At 37.3% G+C, this 18,336-nt stretch overlaps 1 protein-coding gene across 2 annotated transcripts in view; it reads right to left on the bottom strand.

Moving 5' to 3' along the window:
* The window catches only part of PLXDC2 (plexin domain containing 2), a 461,353-nt gene that overhangs the window by 29,484 nt on the left and 413,533 nt on the right, over positions 1-18,336 (bottom strand). For both annotated transcript variants that reach the window (XR_012093899.1, XM_008002439.3), the window contains exon 13: positions 10,739-10,899. Coding sequence is in view for 1 of the 2 variants with exons in the window: in XM_008002439.3 (XP_008000630.1) it covers positions 10,739-10,899 (161 nt within the window). In the remaining variant the exon portion in view is untranslated. The remainder of the gene's footprint in view (positions 1-10,738; positions 10,900-18,336) is intronic.

Below are 18,336 nucleotides of genomic sequence, written 5' to 3'. Positions count from 1 at the left end.
CTACTTGGGAGGCTGAGGCAAGAGTATTGCTTGAACCCAGGAGGCTGAGGTTGCAGTGAGCCAAAAATGCACCACTGCACTCCAGCTTCGGCAATAGAGCGAGACTGTCTTAAAAAAAACAAACCAAAACAAACAAACAAAAAAATTGAATAGAAAAATGGCTTTTCATCTATTTAAAGTTTATCTCACCTATAGTAATTTTAAGTATTATGGTAATTAGAATATGAATGTAGTAATTAGCTGAAAGTAGAAAGTACAGACATAGAATAATTCTGACCCTATATTCACTTACTATGTGATGTAAGATTGGATGTATGAATTTTGCATTAAAATTTACTTTGTTTCTATTAAGAAAGCTTTTATAAAAGGATTACCACAAGATCATATAGTAAAATAACCTTAATCCATTTTCAAACTAAAAATACCATTGATTGTTCACTTCTAATAAAATTACAAAAAGTATGATTACTACCATCATTTATAATACATTCTTTACATTCATATTCCCAGGATTGCTAATGTTTTGGTCTCTGAAAATTTTATATTTTAATTTTCTTACAATCACAAATAACTCTAGTATTAGTTATAAACCAGAGCATGCCGTAATAATAAACTAATTTAGTTTAGTTGTTTTGTATGTTTGTTAGAAAAGAATACACTAGGTGGAATTGGTGGAAAAGATAATCTTGTAATTGAATAAATTAATTTTTACTGTGAAGCACCAATTATTGCTAAAATTAAAGTTTCTATTATTTGTTTTCACAATAGAAAGGCTTAAGTATTTATTTTAACACTGAACAATTACCAATGTCACAAGGAAGAAATTATTCAATAGTTGGTACTGTCAGTAGAGTAGTCTCTTCAAGAGGTAACAGAAGAAAAGAATCAGAACACTTAAAACATATATCATGTCCTTAAAATGTCATAATTCAAGCTTACAAATGCCCAAGTGAATTGTAGCTTTGCAGATTTTCATTTATTTATCCATCTGATTCTTTCATCTATTAAGAACCTTTCTGTGGTATCTATCTATCTATCTACCTATCTATCTACCTATCCATCCATCCATCCATCCATCCATCTATGGATTTTCATTGTCTTATGTAGCATTGAAATAATTAGGAAATTAATTAGTAAAAAGAAATTACCGCAGATTAGTATGAGATATTTTATTCAGTATTTTCAATAATTCTCCCCAATGAAGGGAAGAAATTATTTCATTAAATTATAAACACTATTATAGTTTTAGGAGTTTAAATGAAAATGTGTTACTCAGAAGAGTAAATTAAGGCTGACATCTATAAAAGAAATCTTATCTTGATGATTACATATACAAGGCAATCATGATGCACTTGAACTGATGTCTCAAAAACATTCAGTGATGTTCATGAATAAAAATTCTAGCATCTTAGAATAGAAATTGAGAAAAGAAAACCACTGACATACATAGAGTGTCTCTTTTTTTCAAGTGACCCAATTTCACCTACTTTTCTCTGCATTTCACTATATTTCTGGAAAGCTGTCATCTACTAATATAGCTTCTTTAATGGGAGTTATATCAAACCATGTCAGATGTGTTTTGCCTTATCTTTCTTTCCTTGCAGCAGTTCATAAAAACTGAACACCATCTTTTGCTTCATCTAAGAAATAAAAATAAAAAGTATTTTATTTCAATGAATCATTTTTTCCCCTTGAGTTTTCTTTAAAACTGAAGTTAAGACTAAGAAATACCTTAAGAGCAAAACTCAATTATTAAAAATATGTGACTTCAAGACAAAAAAAGATTTGTGGTTCTATGAAGCGATTTCTCATGAACTACATAGGTTTGTCCACAGATCACGTCTTCCTAACTCCCCAAGTGCGATCCATCCAGCAGCTGCAAAGCAAGATGCCAAACTCTTAGCAAACGCTTTTTTTCTCCCCAGCAGCCTTTGAATTCTTGCCTGGCTCCTTCTTCTGGCTTGTTTCCTGGTGGTACTATTAGTTGCCAGGAAAAGTTGAGGGCCACAGCTGCCTGTGTTTCTTTAATCTTATTCTCCACGGGTTCTTGTGATCCAGAAATATTTCTTGGGATGGGGAATCCCCTTGAGTGGCAAAAAACTTAACAGACTCTTGCTATGATGCTGTGTAGCTGCTCAGGCTAGAGGGCCAGGGTGAGGCATTCTAGTTTGATGTCTTGACTCTGTAACCAGGTGCCATAGGATCCAAACAAACTGTTTCACCATGCTGAGTATTTCTACCTTAGACTTGACTCCAACAAAGGGGTGAAAGGATACTGCCCACTCAGGTTCCAGGAACAGAGGTCTTATCTCTGCTGGTTTGAACTTATTTGGATTTTGTATCTACAACCATACAGCTGGGGTTTCATAGCTACAAGAGTGATATGAATCACCTTTTGAAATGTTAATATTAGTTGAAGATTGTGTAGAATCATTTTTTATATCAGACATGTGTCTGTATTAAAGAGAATAATGCAAAACTCATTAAATTTTTAAGATAACATATGAGTCCTCAAGGAAATTTACTTGTGGTAGATACTTGGAGAATTCATCTACTTATTTTGGAAAAGTGACAGAATCCCTAGGTTGCACACAGGCTGAAGTTTGTTTTTGCTTTGGTATCCTGATTTTGCTGATAGAAAATATAAAGCACTCCCAGTAAAAGCAGATATTTTGGTGCCCTGGAAATAATAAGAATTTAAAAAGCGTGGTATGAACAATGACTGGTATTTAGACATTTATGTCCAGATTTTATTACGGAAATAACTAACTTCTAATTCAGGCACACTTTAAGAATGGTGTGAGTGTTTCCCCATCAGGAAAACAAATTATTGTTATTATTATTATTATTTTGAGATAGAGTTTCACTCTGTTGCTCAGGCTGGAGTGCAGTGGCGTGATCTTGGCTCACTGCAACCTCCTTCTCCCAGGTTCCAGTGATTTTCCTGCCTCAGTCTCCTAAGTAGCAGGGATTACAGGCACACATTACCATGCCTACTTAATTTTTGTATTTTTAGTAGAGGCGGGGTTTCACCATGTTGGCCAGGCTGGTCTCAAACTCCTGACTTAATATGACCCACCTGTCTCAGTCTCCCAAAGTGCTGGGATTACAGGTGTGAGCCACCGCACCTGGCCTAGGAAAATAAACTGTTTTGGAGAGCAGTCTTTTTTTATTCATTTACTCTCTCTCTCTATCTATCTATCTATCTATCTATCTATCTATGTAAAATCTATATCTAGAGCTCCATAAAAAGTTCTATGATAAAATAAAGATAATGATGATAAGAATAAGAATGCCACTTATTATCAAGTTGAACCCTCCACCTCCTAAGCTCAAGCGATCAAAAAAGGTAACATTGCTCAAGCAATTAAAAAAGGTAACATTTTATCAAGTATTTTATGGTGACTGCCTCTTCTGTAAAACTAATCATTCAACTTGAAATCCACACCTAACTTAAAATGTGTTTATCAGCTGTCTCCACCCACTGGAATGTAAGCTCCATGAAGGCAAGGATGATCTTGTTCATTTTGTTTACCAATGTACCTTGGGGACTTGGTGCATAATAGAAGCTCAACAAATATTAAATACATGAATGAGTGACTGCTCAACTTATCAGTTGGCTTTGGCAGCCTTCTGCCTCCTCATAAGCTTCTCCTTTCCTTCTTGCTAAAAACCAGTTGATTTCCTACTTTAAAAAACTATGGAACCAACTTTTATTTCTAATTCTTTCTCTCTGCAAGGTTTTCTCTACAAACCAGCATCATCCGATAGAAATATAGTATGAGCCATATATATAATTTTAAAAGTGTCTAGTGTCCATTTTAGAAGTAAATATGAATAAAATTAATTGTAATAAAATTTATTTAATACAGTATATCCAAGATACTATCATTTCAACATATAATTATATTAAAATTATTGATGAGATATTGACATTATTTTTTGTACTCAGATTTCAAAATCCAGTGTGTGTTTTACACATACCTTGTTCTAGACAAGTCACATTTTAAGAGCTCAAAGTCCATATAGGTAGCAGCCACATATTGACAGCACAGTTTTGTACCCTGTATTTCTCCAGTCCTCAGGGTAGGAATTATAACTACTATTTACAGGCAAACTCCACTGCCATTGCACGATCTCAGTCCCCTCCCGAAATACAAGGGCCATTGTTCCTACAACTTTTGCTTCTTCTGATTTCATTTTAAATTAATCATTTGAACTGACTCCTTTCTGTCTGAGGACATTTCAAAGCTTTGCAGCATAAGTGTCAGGATTAGGTATTCTTAGTTTTTACTTTTCTATTTTTTTTTTTTAAATCCTCCAATATTTTACTTATAGAATCTATCTTCCAAGGTTGTACTCATTTTTATCATTAGGTTCTTATCAATTTCTCTTCATTTTTATGTGTACAGAACAATCAAAACTGCACGAGTGTCCAAATACTAGCAATTATGTATGTATACTAAGAAAAATTAAGGATAATGTTCAACATTAATACTTTCAGCAAGATGGCTAGTCTAAACTATTTGTTATAGTCCAAATAGAATCCTTTCATAGGAATGTTGATTTTGTGTGATTATCACTTTGCAATATTATTTTCTTGACCTTCAGTTAGATTACATTTTAAGAATTTTATTTAAAAATCTTGAATAGTGATATGTGTAGAATACCATTCAAGAGTGTAAACATTTATCTCTGTGACCCATATTCATGAAACAATAAAATATATTACAAGTCACAAAATTTATGCTTAGCAATGTTCGACAATCATTAAATTTAATGTAGAACCTAGACACATTGACTCTTCCAAAAAGATACCAGTTTCATCAAGATCTTTTAAAAATTAAGGAATTCATGCTTATTTAAATATGTGTTCTCTGCCATTTTGTTCCAAGATAATAAACTTCATTTTCAAAAAAAAAAAAAAAACTTAAAGCATGTGTAGACATTCTTGTATATAATGTGATAGATTTTGGCCAAAATCAGATACTCTTTAGAAAATTAATGTGAAAAGTTAGACACATAAACATGAAATGCAAGCCAGTCAGTCAAAGAAACTACCCAGTCTAAGATCTGAGAATGATGGAGTAATATACAAGATAAGTTAATAAAAAAATAGGCTATTCGGCTTGACTGAATAGAAATGGAACATTTTAGAAGAATGGAACTCTGGTACCTAGTCTTGTATAAGAAGACACGGGATATTAATAGTTAATTCACTTGTTTATGGGGTGATGATTTGCTTAATTATCTCATTTCCTTTCTACAATAAGAAATCTAAAAGCTAAAGCCCATGTAAGTATTTTATATAAGGAAGGGTGTTTGGGTCCACAAAATGTATAATAACTGGTGTATCTTTTCTGCAAGAACAAAATACACAGATAACAGCCACTGACATTATCATCACTAAAAATAGACAATAATAGCAACAGCTACATGAATTGTTGTCATGCTTTTGGCAATATTTACTACATTCTTTTATACCATTCATTTCCTCCCTTTGATTCTACTTTTGGAAATCTGTTCCAAGGACATAATGTATGTCCTTGTATATATATCAGCCGACATTTCTACATACAGCATATGAAGAAAAACCCTTTACACATAGGGAGGCAGCACAGCCTGGTGGTTATGGGCATAGTCTCCGGAGTTGGAGAGCCTGGGCTTAAATCCTGACTCCACTAATGACCAAATGCGTGATGGTGAGAACTTACTTAAGGCCCATGCTTCAGCTTCCTCATCTATGAGATGAAGATAACCTTTGTATCACACAGGGTCTTTATGAGGATTAAATGAGATAATAAGTGTCAATCACTTTATTAGGGTATTTGATAAGTGTTGGCTGTTACTATTAATATGTTTATAATAGGGATGATTAAAAATAAGAAAAAGTAGGAAGAGCCCCATTGCTCTGCGATAAGACACTGGGTGCATGAGCTCTGATATATACACTCAAAGGCAGAGTCATGAATTTTTTTTTTTTTTTTTTTAAAAACAGGGTCAGGGTCTCATTCGTTCACCCAGGCTGGAGTGCAGCCGTGCGATCTTGGCTCACTGCAACCTCCGCCTCCCAGGTTCAAGTGATTCTTCTGCCTCAGCCTCCCGAGTAGCTGGGGCTACAGGCGCGTGCCACCATGCCTGGCTAATTTTTGTATTTTTAGTAGACATGGGGTTTCACCATGTTGGCCAAACTGGTCTCAAACTCTGGACCTCAAGTGGTCTGCCTGCCTCGGCCTCCGAAAATGCTGGGGTTACAGGCATGAACCACCGCTCCCAGCCTAGAGTCATTCAATTTCATCACATTATATACAGTGTTTAGCACAGGAACTAACTCATACAAGTGTTTAGTGAAGTCTGGATTTCACTGTGAAATATTCAAGATATCCATTGGGTTACATTTTAATAACTGAAACTGGGACATATCTTATAGTCAAGGGTGTGTTACAGTTTAATTGGAAGTGTGTGATGCATCTCACATTTGACGCACTCTGTGCTCAACAGAATAATGGCCTCCCAAAGATGTCCATGTCCTAATCTCTAAAAGGTGTCAATGTTACCTTACAAGGAACTTTGCAGATGTGATTCAGTTAAGGACCTGGAGATGCAGAGATTATTCTAGATTACCCAGGTGAGCCCAATATAGTCACAGGGTCAACGTTCGTGGTAGGAGATGTGACGGTGGGAACAGAAGTTGGAATGATATGAGAAGAAACCATGAGCCAAGGAACACATGCAGCATGTGGAAGCTGAAAACGGCAAGGAAACGATTAAGCCCTGAAACCTCCAGAAGGCACCAGCCCTGTCAATATCCTGATTTTAGCACTTCTGACCTCCAGAGCTGTAAGCCAAGTGTGTGTTATTTTAAGTAGCTAGGTTTGTGGCAATTTGTTATAACGGCAGTAGAAAACTAACACACAGTCTTCATCTGAATGAAACGAGGTCCTTTTTGACTTGTAGGCACATGTTAGGCTCTCAGTGCATTCCGAGTTACCACTTGACTTCAAAAAAGGCAGTCAGTATAAAACTATTGAACGAATGTTGAATAGAATAGAATACAAACATTAAAATTATGTTTACAAAGTCATCATAATAAAACAGAAAAATGTTATTTAAAAAAGAATACCTATGTGTCTTACAGTGAAATCACCACTGTATTAAATGGCCAAACATCAAATTATGTAATACAAATTCCAGAAGAAAAAAAATTAAACTATTAATAGTCATCATTTCTGCATGCTGGAACTATAAATGACTTTCTTTTTTCTTCCTTTTACATTTCTGCATTATCTCAATTTTCGATAAAGAATGGTATCATTTTCATAAAAGAAGAAAGCAATTTCATTTCAAAAGTAGATAGGAGTATAGTATGGAACATCAAAGGCAATGAAAAAAAATGTTGTTATATTCAGTTCCCTCATTTATGCAACAACGATTCTAATGTAACTAATAATTTCAAATCTTCAAATTTACACATCTGCGTATCACAAACAGAATGGTCATCATGGATCTGTTTTGATTTTGCAAACAGTGGTCAGTTTTAATAATAGTAAAGTTATGACTATCACCTCCAAACATCAGCTGCTGCCCAGCCACTGTGAGCTGCATGACCCCAGCAGTGTGTCAGATAGGTAGAGATTTAAGCAGACTCTGGCAATTGACTCCACAGGAAGGAAAAAAAGTCAAGAGGAGAAAAGCTGGGAGACCTGCTGAGTGACTCTGCTTTGCTTACACGTCAAAAGAAGAAAGAGTTATTCTTAGAACTATGGCTCTTTGACCTTGGATAAGTCATTCCACTCCTCTGAGCCTCACTCAGTCTCCTTTTGTGTTAGGAGAGTATAGAGCTAAATTATCTCTAAGATTCCATCTAGCTCTCATATTCTATAAATACGTGTGTATGTATACATATGCAAACACTCCACACATGGACGTACAGGCTCTGAGACATAAGACAATGAGACTGATACTCAAAACAATATTCCACTATTTTTGCAGTCATATGTGGGTTGCTTTGAACCAGCTTTAACTAGATCTTTCATACTGTGCAATTTGCCGCTAATACCATCACCATCAGATATTTCACAGTGTCTTCTTTTTCACTATGTCAGAAAATAAACTGCACAGTTTGAAAAGGCTTAAACATGTGCGGGGGTTACGGCAGTAGCAGCAGCCTGAGGTCTGGCTAGTCCCTGAGGCTTTCTAGCTTGTCACTCAGCAGCTCTTTGAAGAATGCATTTGTAACTTTGAGAAGGTTGTCTACTTTCTTCCGAGAAAACTAAGCACATTAACAGAACTTAATAACAGATTTTCAATTCAAGGCAATGCCTGATAATATCTCAATTACTGAATCAAATGAAGATGCCATTTCTGAAATATGTTTTATATGAAATTTCACTGGAAGTCTGAAATGTCCTAGGATATTTATTATGAACGTTTTTCCAGGAAATATTGGCAGAATCCCTATTTTTCAAAGGAAACGTAAGTGATTTTATCCAAATCTTAAGGCACTTACAAGTTTTGCAGGGTGGAATAAATCATGTGCATACTGAACTCTAATGCAAAACAGAAAGATGAATGCCAGAGAAAGGCAGGGGTGTATCCCTGTAGATAGAGTTTCAGAAGAGAAAGAGATTATACCCAGCTGCCGAGCAGGAAGATGGTCTAAAGAAGCTTATGGGGTACACCGTATCAAAGGCCTTTTGGCTTCTGAATTCAAGAACTAATATGGGAGTGGAGGATTTTTTTTTTTTTAGACTAGGCCTCTCTATCACCCAGGCTGGAATGCAGTGGCACAGTCATGGCTTACTGCAGCCTTGACCTCCTGGGCTCAAGCAATCCTCCCATTTCAGCCCCCAAAGTAGCTTGGACTACAGGCACACGCCACCATGCCCCATTCATTTTTTTCTATTTTTTCTATTTTTTTTTTTTTTTTTTTTTTTTTTTAGAGATGAAGTTTCACCATGTTGCCCAGGCTGGTCCCAAACTCCTGGGCTCAAGCAATCTGTCTGCCTCAGCCTCGCAAAGTGCTGGGATTACAGATGTGTCACTGTACCTGAGCAGGAGGAATTTTTGATGGAGGAACTAGAATGAGCAATGTTTTTGTGACATGGAGAATTTGGGCTGTGTACAGAGACAAACAAAACATGAAATTTGACAGAAATGCCAACTTCAGATTAGGGAGCCAAGAGAATAAAGATTGAAATGACACGTAAGATTGAGAGTGCCAAGGCCTTGAGCCCCCAAAGAAGGAAAAGGAGACGGCACTTTCTTCTACAGACAGTTGTGAGCCATCTAGGACGTTTAAGCAATTGTTTGATTTGCATTTATTCACCTCTCTCCATTATAAGGAGCATAGGTAATTTTAACTCCATAGTTTAAAAGGCATTATAATTTCTCACTCAACAAGTGACCATAATTCCAAGCAACCTTTCCATGCGTCATACAATGAATAATTCTAATTCTGTGTTTGAAATTCTGCAAGAGAAGATTTCCTTTATTGCTTTAGTATTTCTAGTTTTATTTGGTGTTGGAAGAGGAGTGGTTCCATTCAGATGTGAGAGTCAAAGGTGCATATGTGACCAGGTATGGTGGCTCACACCTGTAATCCCAGCACTTTGGGAGGCCAAGGCGGGAGGATCACTTGTGGTCAGGAGTTTGAGACCAACCTGGCCAACATAGTGAAGACCTGTCTCTACTAAAATACAAAAATTAGCTGGGTGTGGTGGTGCTTGCCTGTAGTCCAAGCTGCTCAGGAGGCTGAGGCACAAAAATCGCTTGAACCTGGAAGGCAGAGGTTGCAGTGAGCCGAGATCGCACCATGGCATTCCATCCTGGGCGACAGAGTGAGACTCTGTCAAAACAACAACAAAACAAAACAAAACAAAACAAGAAAAAACTGCATCATATGCAGGGGGCCCAGGAAACCCAACCTTCTGGAGGACAGAGATGACTTGGTCACACAGACAGACACACAGACTGTATCCACTGGTCTCCAGGCTTCCTGGTTTCAGCCTTTTAGACCCCAGGGCTTAGCCATAGCTCCTTATGCACAGCCCCTTGCCTTCCCACCTGTTTACTCCTCAGCACTGGCACCAAACCTATATTCTGTACATGAAGACATAACACTTATTCAGCATGGTGTTCTCGTTCCGTGTCTGTGTGGATATGTGTGTCTGTGCATTTATATATAAATGTACAAATATACACACATTATGCAAAATGGCAACAGCATATACCATTATTTTATTTTTATACCTGTCATTTTGTGGTGAAAGCCATATTTTTTCCAAATGGTTTGTGAGCATTTTGAGAAGAGGCCCATCATATTGTATCATGCACACAGCCAATACTCAATTAGCATTCATTGAGCAATTGACTTAAGCTAAGTCTTTAGCCTCCCAGATACGTAGTATTTCCTCCTAGGACAAGGAGAGCAGCTGGTTAACATACTTGGTGTAAAAGGACCAAAAAGTATGGTTCCCATTTTCTTTTAGATCTCAGAAAGACAAGATAGTTTATGTCTTTAAAAGCTCCAGAGATAAGGTAACTGAACCCATCATCTGAAAGCAATCTATCAATATGTACGAGAGTGCATGGGTGAGAGCATCCATTGTGTGAAATCAGAAACCTCGAAACTGAAAAGTGGAGAAATCATGCGGTAAATATTAAATCCAGGTGGTGTTAGCAAACGGATACAGTTCATCAACTGGCGTGGTTTTCATGTGTTCAACTCAACACTTACCTCAATAAAGAAGATGCTGGCTGCTGATGTTGGGTGGTGATACATATAGACTGTCACAAGAATGGCTGTGGCTATAATGAGGACCAGGATGAGGATTCCAACGATGAGGCCAGCGTGGAGGGTTCCCCCTTTCTTCTCAGCTGCACTGTCATCTGTAGAAGCTGAAAGAACATCCCAGCTGTCAGGACGGTCATGAGCTTACCCTTAAGTTTGCATTTTCATCTAAGGAGATATTTGTGTTTTTAATAAAGTACGACTGGATCTTTACTTCCTGGACAACTTTTCCACAACACCAATTTTATAGGTGAGGTGCTCTTCATGTGGGCAATGAAGAATCCACAGGATTCGTGAGTAAAAGTACATTTATCACTGTGTTTTATTTTTATTTTTTATTTTTTGAGATGGAGTTTTACTCTTGTTGCCCAGGCTGGAGTGCAATGGCATGATCTTGGCTCACTGCAACCTCCGCCTCCTTGGGTTCAAGTGATTCTCCTGCCTCAGCCTCCTGAGTAGCTGGGATTACAGGTGTGAGTCACCACGCCTGGCTAATTTTGTATTTTTAGTAGAGACAGGGTTTCACCATGTTGGTCAGGCTGGTCTCAAACTCCTGACCTCAGGTGATCCGCCCACCTCAGCCTTCCAAAGTGCTGGGATTACAGGCATGAGCCACTGCGCCTGGCCTGTGTTTTAAAATTTCTAGTTGGATAAGCAAAATGAATACTTTTTATTCTCAAAGTACTGTGGGAAACCTCAAACTCTAATTAACTACACACTAAATTTAACTTTGATTTTTCTCATTAAACCAACAAAGTTACCTAGGGAAAAACTGATTAATTTTGAAAGCTCCTCTCACGGAAATTTTAAATTCAAGAGTACTGGACATCTTTTGGTAAGCTACATAAGCATTTTCAGAAAGTTTGTACATGAACTCCAAGCAAAATTTGTGAAAAATCTGTTTTAAGCAAAAATACTTTGTAAAAGTGTAACAGATGGATGCTCAATAACCCTCAAATAGTTTTGATCACTATCTGAAGGGAACGCCACAGCAAAGGAAAACATTCCACTACACCCCAGAACAGTATCATTTCCTCTAACTTTTACTGAGATGCTTTTCACTATAATACACATTTTTTTTTTGAGTTAGCAAAGGGAGGAATTAAATTTCTTAAGTAATAACTACGCTAACCAAAGCCAACCAGCCAAATACAACTAATCTCTAAAGTCTTCTTTTACTAAAATTCTGTAATTGTTGATGATTACTCAGGCATTTAGAGATCTTCCTGAATTATGTACAGCAGTAACTGTATCTTAAGTGCACCATATGACTGGTATTCTGAATTATGAGATAATTCTTTAAGATGAACAAAAGTTTCAGAACAGTGGCTCTCAATCCTTTCTTTCTTTCTTTTTTTTTTTTCTTTGAAATGGGAATCTTGCTCTGTCACCCAGGCCCAAGTTGGAGTGCAGTGGTACAATCTCAGCTCACTGCAACCTCCACCTCCCAGGTTCAAGCAATTCTCCTGCCTCAGCCTCCTGAGTAGCTGGGATTACAGGCGCCCGCCGCCAGGCCTGGCTAATTTTTGTAATTTTAGTAGAGATGGGCTTACACCGTGTCAGGCTGGTCTTGAACACCTGACCTCAAGTGATTCACCCACCTCAGCCTCCCAAAGTTCTGGGATTACAGGCATGAGCCTTTGCACCCGGCCTCAATACTTTCAAGACCAATTTACCTCTTTGTTATTTTTACCCTTTGCCTCTATGTTGTAAACATTTTTTTGTTTATTAAACTTCGTTTAATAAGCACTGATTTCTTTCTTTTATTTTACATTTTTTTAAAGAAAAACCAAACATGGATGTCTATCACAATGTGTGGTCCACATGAACGAATGGAATTCCAGAAAAAGTGGAGAAACATGACCTCCTAATTCTTTCTACCTCCCCTCTACATTTTTATTGCTCTCGTTAACTCTTTGCTTGAGAACTGCTGTTGGTGTTCAGTAATCCTTCTCCAAATCTAGTAAGGCTGAAAATTCTAAAGATTTCCCTAATGTAACAGAAATTCATTAGTGAAAGAAGATCAAATTTAGAGTAATTCATTACATAATAGCTCATTTACACTGTGCCAGGGATCATTGTATTGCTTTGCAAGTACCAAACCAACAACCCTAAGAGGTAAGCACTACTATTATTTCTGTTTTATAATAAGGAAGTCGAGGCACAGGATAATTAGAAAATAAGCTAGGGTTGCAAAACTATTAAGGTAAAACTGAGCTCACACACTAGCAGTCTGGCCTCCATGTCTGAATTCTGGACCTCTGATCAATGCCTCCTCAATGAACACTGGGCAGTAGGTCCTGCTATTTCCTCTTATTTCATGTTGTGAGTTCTTCTAGCAAATAATTCTGAAAAGAATCTGGTAACTTCAAGCAAAGAAAAACTAATGTGAAAAACAGTTAAAGAATTACCACTGGAGCCGGGCGTGGTTGCTCACGCCTGTAATCCCAGCACTTTGGGAGGCCGAGGCAGGTGGATCACCTGAGGTCAGGAGTTTGAGACTAGCCTGGCCAACAAGGTGGAAACACTGTCTCTACTAAAAATACAAAAAATTAGCCAGGCATGGTGGCAGGTGCCTGTAATCTCAGCTACTCAGGAGGCTGAGACAGGAGAATTGCTTAGACCCGAAGGCGGGGGTTGCAGTGAGCCGAGATCCTGCCACTGCACTCCAGCCTGGGCGACAGAGCGAGACTAAACCTTACAAAAAAGAATTAACATTACACCTCCAAGATGATAGAGGCTATGTCTTTAGGCTGGGTTTTAGGTCAGTATCTGCCATCACAAACATTTTCATCTGTATTTGGTGAGAAGGGAGGAGGAAAAGAGAGGAAGGAAAAAGATAAAAATAAAGGCTTTTGGAAATAGGTTACAGTATTAGAATGACAACATTGCCAATAAAAATCAAGTGAGGCTATAATAAATGACCTCATCTGTCTGGTCTTCAGTTAGCCTTATCTCCAAAATGCAGTCAATAACAGTAATTACCCCACAGGGTTGATATGAGAATTCCACATTTAATACATACAAAGTTCTTAGGAGAGTATGTGACTCATAATAAGCACTTAATGAATATTGAGATATTATATTATTATCGTACTTTTTATATGAGGCAGGTTGAGGCAAATTATACAGTCAGATTCATGACAATATATAAACTATGTTTTTGCCCTTAACATGTGTTGCTTTTAAAAATTTGGCCTCATCCTTAAGTATGCTTGTATTATTGCACCTTGTGGACTTGGCTATTTTCTTATTTTTTATAAGAGTATGACACATTGCTTTCCTGGGAAAACAGGATTAATTGAAAATGTGGCTTTAGGGGAAATGTAGCAAAAATATCTACTTGACTCAAAAACGAAGCTTTGACTGTTTCTTCAAATCCTTCCCTCGCTCTTCCATTCGTCTTTCCATCCCTCCATCCCTCTCTTTCCTGCTGTTTTTTATCCTCCCTTTCTCCATCCATCCATCCATCTATCCAACCATTCAGTGTCTGATTCTATTTCTGGGGTTTGTCTTTGGGCTGGGTTTTAGGTCAGTATCTGCCATCATAAACAGTCCTTTATACACAGCATGCCAAGTTTTAGCCTCGCAAATTTCAGCCTCACTTCCTCTTCTTTTATTTTTTATTTTTGAGACAGAGTCTTGCTGTCACTCAGGCTGGAGTGCTGTGGTATGATCTTGACTCACTGCAGCTTCGAACTCCTGGGCTCAAGTGATCCTCCTGCTTTGGCCTCCCAAGTAGCTGACGCTACAGGCATGTGCCACCATGCCTGGTTAATTTTTTTTGTAGAGACAGATTGTCACTATGTTGCCCAGGCTTGTCTTGAACTCCTGGGCTCAAGTATTCCTCCTGCCTCAGCCTCCCAAAGTGCTGGGATTACAGACATGTGCCACTGCACCTGACTTAGTCTTACTTCTTTTGTGTATGCAGGAATGGAGAGGGAAGATTAAGGTATTTGTGAGTTGACCTCAGGTTGCTACTTCCCAAATGGGCCGGAGGACCAGCACCTGTTAAGGAGGCAGCCCTTCCCAGGAAGGAAGAAAGAAGAGTGCAAGGGTCATGTTTTACTAAATAAGAGTCCTTGTCAGAAATAAAATTATTTTTGTCTTGCAGTACATAAGTTGCCAATCTTTGGAATATAACAGTCAGAACCAGATTTGCACCTTGAGTGTGGCAAACCTCACTACCTTTATTTAGACATAAATACTCTCACAATTATTATGTATTCATACTTCCAATAATAATATAGTTATATTATCTCCTTTTAAAAATGTTTCTTTACATTTCTGTTTTAGATGCCAAGACACTGCGGCCATATCTAATAATGCAATTTGTACAGTCTAGTTTATTACTAGCCAAATAACCATTTAATGACATTTTTGGATGATGATTATTTTAATAAAATAAACAGCTTTCATGGATTCTCAATACTAACCAGAAGACAAAATAAATATTTCCAGACCTATGAGTATAACATGACTTGATGTATTCTAACAGAGCAAGTCATTTAAGGAAAAATGTAGCATACACAATTCCAAAATATTACAAGAGTTTCTTTGTGTCACATACCAATGACTACTTCAAAATGCTTTAGAGTGACCATCTGAATGGAGTGACCAAAATTGCACACATAGTTTTGGAGAAAGCATTTTTCTACTCTCGTATTATTTAACCCCTTTTTTTTTTTTTTTTGGCTACTGCAATGATTCTACAATTTCCTTCACAGTACAAGCATCTCTATTCTGGCTTCTTTCTATGGGCTTTAGGTGAGCGTATATTGGCAGGTATTACAATGGCTTAATTAGAGGTCATTAAATCTGAAGGTGCAGGAAGCATTCCATTGATATGCTTTGATTTTAAATTCTTTCACTACTTGGTTTTCAGTTTAATATCATGCTTGATCAAATTGTACAGATTTTGCATATTTATGGAGATCTGCAGACAGAATTTAGAGTATACTGGGTATATACTCAAAAGGATATAAATGATTCTACCATAAAGACACATTATGTCCATTGCAGCACTGTTCACAATAGCAAAGACATGGAATCAACATAAATGCTCATCAACAGTAGACTGGATTAAGAAAATGTGGTCCATATACACCACGGAATTCTATGCAGCCATAGAAAAAGAATGAGATCCTATTCTTTGAAGGAAGCAACATGGGAAGAGGTGGAAGTCGTTGTCCTAAGCAAACTAACACAGGACCAGAAAACCAAATACATTATGTTCTCACTCGTAAGTGGGTGTTAAACATTGAGTACATATGGACACAAAGAAGGGAACAACAGATACCAGAGCCTACTTGAGGGTAGAGGGAGGCAGGAGGGTGAGGATGAAAAAACTACCTATTGGGTACCATGTTTATTACCTGGGTGATGAAATAATCTGTACAATAAACTCCTGTGATAATTTACCTATAAAACAAACCTACATAGGTACCCCTGAACCTAAAATAAAAGTTAAAAAAAATAGGCATCTCAAATGCAAAACTGAAATTTAGAAAATGTAAATGCTTACTAATTCCCATAACTGAAGTTTAGTTCATTCACCTCAAGGGAAGACTGCTTGAGTATACTCATTTCCCTCCTGCAAAAAGTACAATAAACTAAGATGTCAATCTGTGGCTCGACTGATTGTTCTTTTAAATTGGCAGATAGAAGTATGTCAAAGAGAATTCTGAACTTGCTTCAGGGACAAACTTCTCAGTAAGCCTGATATGGTTTGGCTCTGTGTCCCCACCAAATCTCTTCTTGAATTGTAATCCCCATGTGTTGAGAGAGGAACCTGGTGGGAGGTGATTGGATCACGGGGGTGGTTTCCCCCATGCTGTTCTTGTGACAGTGAGTTCCCATGAGATCTGATGGTTTGAAAGTGCCACTTTCCCCCTTCTTTCTCTTTCTGTCCTGCCACCTTGTGAAGGTGTTTGCTTTTCCTTCGCCTTCTGCCATGACTGTAGGTTTCCTGCGGTTTCCCCAGCCATGCAGGACTCTGAGTCAATTAAACCTTTTTTGTTCATAAATTAACCAATCTCAGGGAGTTCTTGATAGCAGTGTGAAAACTGACTAATACAAAGCTCATCAGAGTCTAGTAGGTTTTAGGGGAAATTAAAGAAACATGAGAAGGAATCTAGTCTAGTCTTAAGACCTAAACTCTTCCTCTATTCGAACATCTTATGAGCTGTCATTCATGTTCAAAAGCAAACAAAAACTAAACAAGCATCCTTCTCACACACTTAGTAAAACATAACACACAGAAGAATTCAAATCTTTAGTCTTTGTAAAGCCTTACCTTGTGTATTAAAATAAGAGGAATTAATAACAGGCAACAAGAAGTCATAAAAGAGTCTCCAAGCCAAAAAAGGAAGTACAGGAATATACTTAAAAAATCTCCAAAGTAAAGGCCTTTTTTGCACTGTGCTTAAGACATTTTTAATATATAAATGAAGCAGAGAAAATCAATAGTATTCAATATAATATACTCTAATCTGACCCAGTGAGTGTCATTACTTTTCAACACTTTATGAAATGCAGATCAATATTTAGACACAGAGAAGACTGTAAGAACTGTCAATTCTATGAAAGTAATCTGCTATTTTTGGGAAAATTTTTGCTACCATAATAGCAAAAACAATATATACACACTCATATATATATATGTGTGTGTGTGTGTGTGTGTGTATTTTTAGATGGAGTCTCTGTCTGCTCTCACTATTGCCCAAGCTGGAGTGCAGTGGCGTGATCTCAGCTCACAGCAGCCTCTGCCTCCTGGGTTCAAGCAATTCTCCTGCCTCAGCCTCCTGAGTTGCTGGGACTACAGGCACAGGCTGCCACGCCTGGCTAATTTTTGTGTTTTTAGGAGAGGCGGGGTTTCACCCTGTTGGCCAGACTGGTCTTGAACTCCTGACCCCAAGTGGTCCATGTGCTTCAGCCTCCTAAAGTGCTGGAATTACAGGTGTGAGCCACTGCGCCTGGCCAAGACAACATATTTTTAAAATATATTAAGTACATACTAGAAAATATTCAAGACCTCACGTCAATGTGTTTAATTTGGAGCAGTCTATGAATCATGGAAAATAAAGAAGGAGGAAAGATGAAAGGAAAAGGAGGTAGAAAAAAAGAAGATAGGAGGAAAGAAGGAAGAAAATGTTACATATATATGTATATATATGTGTATATATGTGTATACACATATTTATTTATTTTTTCAAAGTGTAGCATTTATTAAAACTCTATGTCTCCGTGCTGTTTCTATGACTGTTATTTTCTCTTAGGATTTACATGCATATGACATTGATATTCTGTATTTAGAAGTATAATTCTCCAATATGGTAAAATATTTTAATGCATTGCTAAAATGATCTGTACCTACTATTAAATACTGCCAACAATTAAAGTCGAGAAATAAAGAAAAAACTAAAATAGAAATATTCTTTGTCTGAAATTTTATTCACTTTAGAACTAACTCTTCTCCTGGGCTTAAAATGAAAAACTACAGCCCATAAATTCCATAATATATTAATATCCTTTGGGGGACAGAG

Source organism: Chlorocebus sabaeus, chromosome 9 (genome assembly GCF_047675955.1).
Source record: "Chlorocebus sabaeus isolate Y175 chromosome 9, mChlSab1.0.hap1, whole genome shotgun sequence".
Lineage (NCBI taxonomy): Eukaryota > Metazoa > Chordata > Mammalia > Primates > Cercopithecidae > Chlorocebus > Chlorocebus sabaeus.
This window is presented reverse-complemented; position numbering and strand designations above follow the sequence as displayed.